The following is a 12851-nucleotide window of genomic DNA, read 5'->3' as shown; positions in this document are numbered from 1 at the left end:
CCATGGCTATGCCACTGCTTTAAATCAATCTGAGAGACACAGAGGAACGAGTGGAATAGATTTTAGAGTGATTTCAGGCTGACAGCCAATCAGAGGTCGAGCATTAGAAGACAAACATTCACAGATATATTTACAGATAACAATATACTTATCGTTCTTGAATTTACAGAAATATAATGAAACAGTTTCTTGTTCAAACTAATCAAGGCTTAACAACCATCATGACTGAATAATTCACAGTTAACCAGCAACGCTTCATAAAACACAAGCAGAGATCATCAGTGTTTGCTAAATGAAACACTTTTAAAACAAGCCAGAAAATGCTTTATTTACAGCAGTGGTCTAAGTGTTATAATCGCTGTATTTACGAGAGTTTCAGGCTAATTTCCATCATGTTTACGCTTCCATTGTTTGTTTGTTTTTATAACCATCTCATTAGTTAACAAGAAAAGAGTTCGCCAAAATTACACCAGAAATCTCTAATAAAACACTAATTTGAGTCTGATTAATTTTGAGAATTTTGAGAGAGAGAGAGAGAGAGTGTGTGTGTGTGTGTGTGTGTGTGTGTGTGTGTGTGTGTGAGTGTTCTCCCGCACCGGGCACTCGCACCGAGCGGGACTCGAACCCGTGTATCAGGGACTGTCTATGGGACGCACTAACAAGGGGTTAAAGGACCGCAGACTAGCTTCCGGCTTTACCTGCACGTGACCTACCAGCTGGCCTCCGTTAAAGGTCCCGTTCTTCGTGATTCCATGTTTTAAACTTTAGTTAGTGTGTAATGTTGTTGTTAGAGTATAAATAATATCTGTAAAATTCTAAAGCTCAAAGTTCAATATCAAGCGAGATATTTTATTTATCAGAATTCGCCTACAAAAAACTACCAGTTTGGACTACATCCCTCTAGTTCCTTCAGCAATGACATCAATAAAACACATGAATTCAGAAAAAGGGGGCGTGGTCTTGTTAAGTTCCAACGGAGAAGAAGGAAGAGCTGCGTTTGTGTTCGACATGTCGTTGAAACGCTGTTATTTTCATCTCGGAGTCCAGTCATCTTTGTTTGGGCTTCCCAGGAACGCTGTATTTGGAGATTAATGGTTACAATTTATGTTTAACTCAGTTCCCGAAAATTATAATCCACATGTAAAACTATTTGCAGCTCATTTTGCTAAGGACAGCTTCCTCAATCTCAATCAGTTTAATGCCGGATTCACACAAAGATTATTCCTGAAAGATGGAGCAGTTCTCTTTGTCTGGAGAAGGCGTTGTTTATGGACCACAACCGGTAAGTGTATTTTATTATTTAATTTGGTGCGTTTTCTTATTTAATTTCTGTGACTTATTACACAAAGAGCAATGCTGATTAGCTTTGTTAACTAGATGTTAGGGCTGTGCAAAAAAACAAATGCGATTTTCATGCGCATCTCGTCAGTAAAAACGCTCCGGTGATTATATCCACATTAACTTATAATGTACATCTTCAGATCAGGATTGCCAGGTTTTCAAAACAAATCCTGCCCACTTGCTTCTCAAAACTACTCCCAAAACTAGTCCAATCACGTTTCCAGGAGGGCCGCGTGCGCTCAGCTGCTGTCGAATCACAACACAGGAACCGCTGGCCCAATCAGAACTCGTTACGTATTTCTGAAGGAGGGACTTTACAGAAGAAGGAAGTCATCAGCCCATTTTTATGACAGTGATAACAGCAGTACAGATAAGTGAATAGTGTGAAAAATACTGTGTTTTTACACGCGAAACATGAACATGTTATAGTATTGCACACTGTAAACACAATCACAGCTTAAAAAAGCACGTAAAACGGGACCTTTGAGGTCACCTATATTTGAAATGTGAAATAGTGTAATGATTATGATTCTATTGATGGTGTGACGTCATTGCTACGGAAGGAACGATGTCTGTGAGTACACCTGTGGACAATGAACAATTTTGGGAGGCTTTTAAATATGGGGGCGGGGAAAGGTGAGGACGCGCTGATGCCTAATAATGAACTGTGAAAGAGACTGAGACGCTGTGTTTGTAAAGCCTGCTGGGTTCACAAAAGCAAGGGATCCGTTGCGTTCGTGGTTGGCTAGCACCACCGGCGTGAAGAAAACCGGGGTCCCACTTATTGGCCCGGAGGTAGACAGTGGGGGGTAAACTTAGATAGATAGGGAAGCGAGTGTAGGTGGACTTGGCAGGCTGTTTGAAAGAAACCTTCTCAGCATTTCCGCGGAGGGGAAGGTTGAGTCCTCACAGTGACGGCAGGGTGTCGTTGGACGTGGACAGGGAAGTCCGAAGTTATTTTATTATTACGGAGTTGTGTGGGTTATGGTTGTACTCAGTCATTTGTGATTACTTTCCTCCTGAAGTATGTTGATTGCCTGTGCTGGTTGTTTCACATAGAGCATGTGATTTAGGTTTGGAGTTTCTAATTAAGTGTGCTGTGTATGAGATTTCACCTAATTTATTGTGTGCTGTGAATTTGGAGTGAGTACTTGGGTTCTCTTTTAAATGTGTGTCACGGTTTAATGAAATATGACCAGTGTGTGTAATCAGGATATTTAAGTGAGACAATGCCAAATGGCTGCTATTGTTAATAAAAAGTGTATTCTTTGATAATTCTTGGTCTCGAGTGTTTTGAGTGCTCCTCCCGGACCAGACCGGGGTGAAATTAAAGGTGGTGGCAGAATAGGTGTTAGTCTGCATTACCAGTGGCCCCTAGCGGTGGCAAAATTCATTACAATAGGTTTGCTAAATGGTTAAGGAAACGATGAATGTTAGACTTGTGTCAGTAACTAACCCAATCTGGAGAATGATGATGATCAGACTAGTCTTCATCAGCAGATCTCTATCTGTAGATGATCTCATGCTCATCTCATGAATTGCAGCAGCAAAATAAATAGGTAAATATTACACAATTTGATTCGAAGCATCTTAATACATGATCGTGTTGCTATTCATTAAGCTTTTTTTGAAGAGCCATATGTTGTTTTATATTTATGTTTCTAACCAGAGAAACTTATCATGAAAACAAAAGTTATATCAAACAGTCAAAATATTTAACATTTTCAGCAAAGAACACATTTATAAATCGAACACTGCAATAAAACAACTTATATTGTTCATAAATGATTGATTTCTCTTCGATATAGTCCTTTCTGCTGTCAGTGAAGGACACACGATCCTGAACATCACATCATCACAGGGTCAGGACGAGGTAAACTGTCGAAATGACACAACTGTGTGGTCGGGTTCATATGATGTTCATATTTTAGGACTGTTTTATTGTTGAATTACAGTTCACGTCTATGTAAAGTGCTCTTTTATTTAAGAAGATCTATCGGGAACAGTACTCTATGTATTTTTCTCAGTTTTCAGTGTCATCGTTCATTTCTTCATCAAATAAATAAATCACCGAGTTTATATGCTGTTAAAAGGCTGAAGTTGAACCGCGAGGTGGCGCTAGAGATGAAGGAACCTGATCCACAGAGACGACTCGGCTTTTAATGCGCGTTTGAAACCATAATAACTAGAATCACTTCTATCATTATTAGATGTTGTTAGATCTCTTACTTCTTCCAGACTTTGTATCATTTCACTGAATGAAAAATATTTATGCAATTAGTTTTGACGTACATTACAAGCAAATGGACTATTAATATTTTGCTTTTAAATAGACTCAAAACAATCAGTACCGACACATATAATATCAAGTGTTTTTGAAATATCATGGAAAACACCGAATAAAACGTTTAATATGTGTATAGGTGTATGTGTGTGTGTGTGTGTGTGTGTGTGTATCCTCTAAACAGGAGTGAAGAATAATCAAACAAAAATAAGATTCATAATCTGTAAATTTAAACACATTTCCACCGACTGCATTTTCGTGTTTCATTTCTTTCAAGTGAATGTAAATATCAAAAACGTAAATTGTGGTTAATTTAGTGGTTGTGATTATTTATTAGGCTATTTGAAAGTTTAATTCACGGTTTTATTTAAATGTTATTTTTTAAACCCAAAAATGTAGGTTCGTTTAGATTATTTTATGGATTATATTATCATATACAGATTACAGATATACAGATACAGGATTATATAGCCTACAGTATTGCAGGAGTTTCTGTCAGAATGTGAAGTGTGTGATGCTCAGATGCAGAAGATGCTGAGCTCTGGAGACAGACGAATGAAGCGCGATTCTCTTCACAAACATCCCGTTGTGATATTTTGGATGATAAAAACAAGTGCGAGAGAGAGAGAGAGAGAGACCTCTTCTGAAAAGAAGGAACAGATTCCCCTCAGATCTTTTGTGAGCTCGTCCTCGCTTTCAGCCGGCGCGTTCACGCGTGTGATTCTCATCGTCATTAGGGCTTTTATTAATTACCGAGCACTGACTCCAGACCCAGCAGAAAGTGTCCAACCCTGGCCATTTTTAACAGATTTAAATTCCGATAATTCATATAAGAGTTTTTTTATTTTTATATATATATTTTTTCCTGAAAATTACTCTGTGGTTATCTCTTAAATAAAAAAAAATAAAAAATTCGAAGCACCAAGCCAACATATGACCCAGCATCAATTATTACATTTATTTTGCCTTAAACTATCATTTTGCATTATTGGCACACTGTTTTCCTAATGAATGTTGTTCAGTTGTTTTGACGCAATGTATTTTGTTTAAAGCGCTATATAAATAAAGCTGACTTGATGATAATATTAGTAATAATATAATAAAGATTTGTTGAGGTGAACGCTGTTTCCGCTGCAGTAAATGATTCTCTTGATTGCTCTCGATGTGTTATTGTAAACATGAGATCTTTAATGTGCTGTAGATCCTCCAAACCCTCGTGTGTTCGCTCGTATGTAAATTCATCCCTTTAGTAAAATAATTCCAGTCCAATCTTTTAAGGTAATTTCACTCCGTCTGAACTTCTCACGAGTGACGGGTGTAGATATTAGTGAAGGAAATCTCAGTGGGTTATTTCGGAGCAATAAGCAACAGCTGTGGAAATACAGATGATTTAAAGACTGCCTGTTCCTTTCCGAGTCGCATTTTACATAGATTTATTTATTATAGATTTATTAAGAAATGATGTACCATTACCATGTGGACACAGTGTGGTGAAGAAAACTCTGATGTTAATCTGGGTCTACAAATTAAGATATAGTTTAAATCTGTGTAGAACTATTGAGATATCGACATGTCAGCTTCATCAAACAAACACAAATATTAGCATTTTAAAAACCTGCTTAGCATTGGGTTAGAAAGGTTGTTTTGCACAGAGGTGTTTTTATGGATACTTATTTAATTTTAAGATTTAAGTGTGGATTGACATCAGTAATCAAATAGGAAATACAATTTCATACTTGTTATTTTTTTCTATCCTTATAATCTCTCTCACAATCTACACCATAAACAAACAAGAAAAAAAGAATAAACAGTTTGTCATTAATTTATTAAACAAATATATTCATCATATAAATGGAATTTATGTCTAAATGTACAATATTTTACATTTCAGATCCCTTTGGAAGGGAATCATTTAAACAGTTATTTTTAAATGCTGTCGTTTAAAACAGTTTGCATTCGCGGATTGATCATAAACGCATTGCTACGAATGCAAGTGTCAGACTCTTTTCTCCTGACCTACCTTTGACCAAATCCGTTCTCATGAGTCTCTGTGAAAGTACAGGACGTGTGAAATGTCACTGTTAGAGTAAAGTCCACTTCTGTCGGAACAGATTCGCTGAAGATGACAGCATTTCCTCGCAGAGATTCAGATGCACTGGACCGTGCTTCAAGATGAATGGTACATGCTGTATCCCATGTGTGTGTACAGTCCCACCGGAGTCACGCTCACCGAGTGTCTGTGAAACGGGTGTGATCCCGTGTATGAAGCGTGAGCACCGACGGGAAATGAAAAGCCGAAGGCGGGAGGAAGCATCGGTTTAGAGGCCAGTTTTATCTTCTCCAGCTCGGCCTCCTGGAGCCGCTTGGCTTTAGCTCGTCTGTTCTGGAACCAGATCTTCACCTGAGTCTCGGTCAGGTTCAGCGAGCTGGAGAACTCGGCCCGTTCTGCGATGGACAGATACTGTTTCTGACGGAACTTCCGCTCCAGCGCCAGCAGCTGTGACGTACTGAACGGGGTCCGAGGCTTCCGGTTGGTTTTGTGTTTTCTCAGAGGACACGCTGGAGGACTGAGACGCCCTGGAGACAACAACAACACATCGAGCTTTACTGTCATCTCTCACACTACCTCTGAGCTCAGCTGAACGATTACTCCACACCTCATAATGCCAATATAATGAGATTTAGGCAATGTTGCATTAAACGTACCTCACCTGAACTTAAATCAAACTGATGTAAATAAGTTCATAATAGTACCAACCATAATTGTAGTACAATGTGTCATATGCAGATTTTAATAATCATAAACATGCTCATAAATGTCTTGTGATCACATTATTGGAGCACTTGAACGTGGTCGGTCTTGAATGACTTTCAGAACATTTAAATATGTTAAATGCAAATTTAATCGATCATGGTGTCCTCAATAAAGTCAAACCAAGTAGGCCTATCTTAAAAAATAAAATAACCATGGTTTTACTAAATAATAATAATAAAAACATGCTACACTTACCATAGTTTAACTAAGGTATTTAAGGCTACACTGTAAAACCTGACAAGTAAACTTAACTCAAACCGTTTGAGTAAACAGATTGCCTTGATTTAAACCCTGTAAGTTTTAAAACTTTGCATTCAAGTAATTAAGTGATTAACTAAGTGCTGATTGAGAATTAGTGATGAACAGCTGCTGTTAACAAACAGAATCACTGAAGAAAAGAGAAACACAAGAACTACTACAACTGACTTCAGACACAGACTTAGATGAAATCAACTGAAATAAAATACATGAAATCTCTCAAGATCTGATTAAACAACTCCACAAACATCATCAGCAGCTCCACTTATTAATAACCAGACTGACTTTATTTCTGTCAGACGTCTACAGAAGATCTTATTGAGAATGAACTAAGGTTTAGATGTTGATTTATTGTTTCATTTGAAGTAACCATGTTAGAGATCAGTGTTTGCTTTAGTTGGGCTCTTGACCCTTGACTTCTGTCTTAGTCTTTTCTCTGGCTGTTATAACTGTGTGTTTCTAGAACATATTTGTTATAACTCAAAAGCCCAGAAGAAATGCCATCAGGTGTTAACCTGTACCTAGATGTAGATTGTTATACTTTATATCGGTGATGATAATCATCAATTATTGAACTGCTAGGAGTCTAATCTCTGATGAAATAGGTGTTGTGTAATTTGATTGTAGTAAAAGTGATTCTAAGAGCCAGTGCTTCTGTGATAATCAGTTAATACAAAGACTTTCCAAACAGTGTGGTCTTCTATGGTGTCAAACAGTCACACAAAGACATCAATAATCAGAATATGAACCTCAACAATGGTGACCATAAAAAAAAAAAAAATGCTGCAGAGCATGCTGGGCGCCATGGATGAGTTTTGTACTACAATAGTACCCAGCATGCATTGCAGCATGTTTTTTTGTCACCATTGTTGAGGTTCATATTCTGATTATTGATGTCTGTGTCTGACCAACTACTGGGATGGAATACAAATGTATGTGTACAAAATGTTTATGAAGCCATTTTTATATTAACTGATTATCACAGACTCTTAGTGTCACTTGTATTAGATCCACTTCTACTAATTACACATTTGTTTCCTCAGAGATTAGACTACGATTAGACAGATCAATATTTGTGAATAATAATGAATAATTATCATCACCTATATGAAGTATAACATCCTACACCTAGGTACAGGTTAACACCTGATGTCATTTCTTCTGGGGCTTTTGAGTTACAACAAATGTGTTTTAGAAACACACAGTTATAACAGCCAGAGAAAAGACTAAGACAGAAGTCAAGGGTCAAGAGCCCAACTAAAGCAAACAGTGATCTCTAACATGGTTACTTCAAATGAAACAATAAATCAACATCTAAACCTTAGTTCATTCTCAATAAGATCTTCTGTAGACGTCTGACAGAAATAAAGTCAGTCTGGTTATTAATAAGTGGAGCTGGTGATGCTGTTTGTGGGGTTGTTTCATCAGATCTTGAGAGATTTCATGTATTTTATTTCAGTTGATTTCATCTAAGTCTGTGTCTGAAGTCAGTTGTAGTAGTTCTTGTGTTTCTCTTTTCTTCAGTGATTCTGTTTGTTAACAGCAGCTGTTCATCACTAATTCTCAATCAGCACTTAGTTAATCGCTTAATCACTTAATTGCAATGTATATCTTCTTTCAGTGAACTCAACTGAATTAAGTTCAGATTACTCATAACTGTTAGTTTTTTCAACTTAAATGGTTTAAGGCAATCAGTTTCCTCAAACGGTTTGAGTTAACATAACTTGTCAGGTTTGAGTGAGGCTGTGTCTGAAGTCAGCTGTTGTTCCTTTCTCTCTTTTCTTCAGTGATTCTGTTTGTTAACAGCAGGTGTTCATCACTAAAGCTCAATTAATCACTTAATCACTTAATTGCAATGTATATCTTCTTTCAGGGAACTCAACTGAATTAAGTTCAGAGTACTCATAACTGTTAGTTTTTTAAACTTAAATGGTTTAAGGCAATCAGTTTCCTCAAATGGTTTGAGTTAACATAACTTAAGGATATCTGTTTACTCAAACCGTTTGAGTTTAGCTTACTTGTCGGGTATTACAGTCAAGGCAATCGGTTTACTCAAACGATTTGAGTTAAGTTAACTTGTCGGGTTTTACAGTGTATAAAAATGGTAACAACCCCCACCCCTCTCCCAAAAGAAAAGCACGGTTAGGCTATTGCACATTATCTATAATAAAACAATGGTTAATTTTCGTAAGGTGTGAATCTGAGCTCGTATGTACCCGGTGAAATCATGCAACAGTTTATGATGGACATAACGAGCTTTGGCTGTTACTCACGGGGAGAGAGCTGATGAATCCACGTGCTCCGCTCCGCGCGCTCCGGGCTCTCCGCCTTCACCGGCGCGCTCTCGTGCAGTTTCAGAACGTCAACAGAGAATGCCAGACGAGCACCGGCCCGGTCTGAGTCTGCCTCCGGGATGAGAGCATGCGAGGTTCCGGCGGAAGAGCTGCTCGGTCTCCGATCTGCCATCAGCGCTTCAACACTGAACGGGAGGATCTTCGGTCTCTCGTCCTCCTCCACACTGATGCTGGTCTGCATCTCTCCTTTATCTCCTGAAATCACTTCAGCTTTCAAACCAGTGTCGAGAGAGGTCATGGTGATAACTGGGGCCATGCACGAGCTTGACTTGGAGAGCTCGGATGCTGCTGTGAAGTTGGAGTACTGTAATCTAATAACACAGGGTCATCCAATCAGAACAGAGCGGGGTGGGGCTTAAGTTTCTCCTGAAGTTTGTCTGTTGTGTTTGTTTACGATCTGTGTTGAGTATTTGAGCAAACACAGAGCTAAATAAAGTACTGTGTATTGTACCAAATTAAAGATACAAAAACTGCATTTACAATTATTGTTTGACTAATTGTCCCTGATAGCACACATCACAGAGACTGCAAGACGTATATTTTAGTGTTAGCACATCTGCTATAATTCTGTAGGACGATTCTATCAGATATCATATAGACGTTTAAAAGACGTCTTTAAAATGTCAATGATAGTAAAACTAACATCTCAAAGACTTCAAATGTGTGTACACATCTTGCAGATGTACCTGTGTTATCTGATATTATACAATAGTTCATTAATTTGACGTATTCTTTTGCTGCTTGTGTTGCAGAACATTAGCAGTGCACAGTACCAGCTCCAGTAATTGCTGAACAGTCAATCAGTGGTGATTAGTGTTTTACTAGAGTAATTATTAGTCTCGGTGATGTTGTTGTTTGGCGCCAGCAGCGGCGGGATCAAAGGCCCTCGCGACCAGACATTCCTTTCCGTCTGAAAAATGTAGTTTCTTAAAGCATCGCAAGACATTTTCTAGCTCTTTCTGTTTCTGGCGGCTGTAATAGAGCACATCAGAGATTACGATGACAGGAGAGCTAGGCAACGAACTGCTATACAACACAAATATTAATAACATATCAGTGAGAAGTATCAGTTACTGATGTTAATATTTTCAGTTTACTGGTACTTTCATGCATAGTGTGCAGCAGTTCTCCTTTTTCGTAAACTGCAATTGGTTGTAACTGATAAAATTACACGCAAGCGGTAATTTAGCATTTCCTTAATTTCACATCCGGCACTTAAACGGAATAAATCTGTAATTATGCTTGGAGACACTTAGAGCCCATTAGATGAAATGAGTGGCGCTGTGTGTCGCGCGCTTTGAAGTCTCGCGCTGCGGGGATGTTTGATCCTTCCGCAGTAGAAATGAGCAACATGAACACAAACCTGCACACACGAAACACATTACCCTCCCGCTGGCCGAGAAAGCACGGATCTCCTTCGTGTAAGGGAGTAGTAAATATCTGCGTGGGCTGTTTGTGCAGGGAACAGAGTTTGGGGCAGTTATCATGCGCTTTAGGGTAAGATGTGCCGTGGAGAAGGTGATTACCATAGTTTTTATTGAAATCTCAGGGCAACAAATGAGGGCTGAACTGTGACTGTAAGTCCCATCAGAGCTTTGTTTAACTTCACAAACTCCACCTTTGATTCCGAGTCTGGAGGCAGGCACACGAGACAAAGAGCCTTTGTGGTTCTCTCCGAGAGTTGTCTTAACCCTTTTCATGCAGACTCTGTCAATTCTGACTTAAAAGACTTAAAAGGTTCCGTGGATATCAAAAGAGGGTCCGAGGGAAACGTTTGGCCTTGGTGAACAGCCAAAGGATTTCAGGCTCTGTGTCACCGCGGAACATGTGTGTCTCATTAAGCTGTTTCAGACACAAACTCACGCGGTGTACTTTGACTCGTGTCGTTTACATGATGTTAGAGTCCTCTTCCCGACAGATGCGCGGATCGAGTCGCGTTCAGAGCTTGATCACAACATTATGATGCTCTCGCAGAAGATGAAAGACCTGGCTGCTGAGATCATTACAGATAATGTCTCCTATTTCAAAGCAATTAGCGCAATCAGGCGTAAAGGGCCACTCGATGCCTCACGGTTATTTAAGCTCCTAAACTCGAGTGTAGCTCTCTGTCTCCGCAAGCGCTTGTCAGTTCAGATCTCTCTCTCTCTCTCTCTCTCTCTCTCTGTCTCTCTCTCTCTCTCTCTCTCTCTCTCTCTCTCTCTCTCTCTCTCTCTATATATATATATATATATATATGTTTGTGTAGAAGTATACAGTAAAGAGTTGAAGTCTTCACTGAGGATTCAGCTAGGTTAGCGTTCGCATTACAGAAGCAATGTGGCCATCATTTTTGTAGACCTCAGTGTGTGGTAAAACGTTTTAAATCCCTTTTACAATCTGTAAAAAAAAAAAACCTTACGATCCGGTCACCAAAACCGAAGATGAAAACAGGTCCTGACTCTTTCTGCAGGTTTCATCTTTACTGTGAAGACCTTTGAATATTAAGTTCAGCCTATTCGTTCAAAATATAAATTTTTTCAGAAACCAGTCTTTGAATCTTTTTTTTTTTCATTCAAAACCATTGACGCAATCAGTAAAGACTTATTGAGTATATCTTTGAATCATTTATTCATATCAGTGTCCCTGCAGCACAAAAGCAGTCATCAGCAGATATATTTGCAGAAATAGACAAAAATACATTGTATGGGTCAAATTTTTTTATTTTTCTTTCATGAAAAAAATCATTACGCTTTTCAGTAAAGGTTATGTTCCATGAATAGTATATTTAGTAAATTTCCTAGCGTAAATATATCAAAACTAAATTTTTGTTTAGTTATATACATTGCTAAGAACTTAATTTGAACAACTTTAAAGATGATTTTCTCAATATTTGTTATTTTTTTGCTCCCTCGGATTCCAGATTTTCAAATAGATGTATCTCAGACAAATATTGTCCTCCTAACAAACCAGACATCAATGGAGAGATCATTTATTCAGCTGATGTTCGGATGATGTAAAAATCTCCATTAAAATATACCTTAATGATTGGGTTTGTGGCCCATGTCACACAAATTATTCATTTTACATGAAAGTACATAAAAAAAGTTTGAGTTATGAGTAATGCATCAATCATTTTCCCCAGTGACATGATACATTAGTAACATGTCAGTCAATTTCCTCAGTCATCAATCACATTTTAGTTCTGTTTTTATTATTATTATTATTATTATTATTATTATTATTATTAATATTATTGTTGTTGCACTTTTTTATCGCATTGTGAATGAACTGAAGTACAGCATTTTGTATGAACATTAATTCGTAAGAATGTTATATATAGCCAAGTTAATATTCTGGTTTCATTTAATGGTAAACTAAACTCTTTAGAATAATGATCCCTATGTTAAGCATAATTTATCCAGCATCATGCAGATCTGTTTATTATTATTATGAGGGTACACATATTTATGAATGAAACCTTTCAATGTCAATGAATCTATAGGGCAACTGAAATTATGGATCTTGTGTTTCCACAAACATTTGCAATATAACTTGGACAGCTGTTGAAATATTGAAAACTGTTACAGATTCTGGAGAAATCCGCTTCCACTGAATGAGCTCGTGTCTCAGTTAACTGCAGATGAAATATAATTAGCAGCAGTTTTTATGAACAGAACTAGCTAATGGCATTAATCCCAACCCACTGAGCCGAGAAAGGTGTTTGCTGTGTGGGTTTAGTGACCGAGTGCTTAATAAAACTTAATGAAATGCTTAATATGCGGATAACAAGCAAACAAATCAAATACTGACACCGTTTGGT

At 38.0% G+C, this 12851-nt stretch overlaps 2 protein-coding genes across 2 annotated transcripts in view; one reads left to right on the top strand and one right to left on the bottom strand.

Moving 5' to 3' along the window:
- Window positions 1-12851, top strand: part of LOC128027440 (cytokine-like protein 1) — a 139641-nt gene that overhangs the window by 4992 nt on the left and 121798 nt on the right. The window lies entirely within an intron of this gene.
- Window positions 5433-9417, bottom strand: LOC128027438 (homeobox protein MSX-2). Its single transcript, XM_052615060.1, has 2 exons — window positions 8972-9417; window positions 5433-6202 (listed from the first exon to the last, which is right to left on the bottom strand). Exons 1-2 carry the CDS (start codon window positions 9306-9308, stop codon window positions 5793-5795), a joined length of 747 nt encoding a protein of 248 aa, XP_052471020.1. The 5' UTR covers window positions 9309-9417; the 3' UTR covers window positions 5433-5792.

The sequence above is a fragment of the Carassius gibelio genome, chromosome A14 (assembly GCF_023724105.1).
Source record: "Carassius gibelio isolate Cgi1373 ecotype wild population from Czech Republic chromosome A14, carGib1.2-hapl.c, whole genome shotgun sequence".
NCBI classification, from domain to species: domain Eukaryota; kingdom Metazoa; phylum Chordata; class Actinopteri; order Cypriniformes; family Cyprinidae; genus Carassius; species Carassius gibelio.
This window is presented reverse-complemented; position numbering and strand designations above follow the sequence as displayed.

Excerpts from the sequence above, each read along its gene's own strand:
- LOC128027438 (XM_052615060.1), bottom strand. The coding sequence starts at position 9,308 with ATGGCCCCAGTTATCACCATGACCTCTCTCGACACTGGTTTGAAAGCT. Across the intron at positions 6,203-8,971 it reads GATTCATCAGCTCTCTCCCC|GGCGTCTCAGTCCTCCAGCG; the intron begins GTGAGTAACAGC and ends TGTTGTCTCCAG.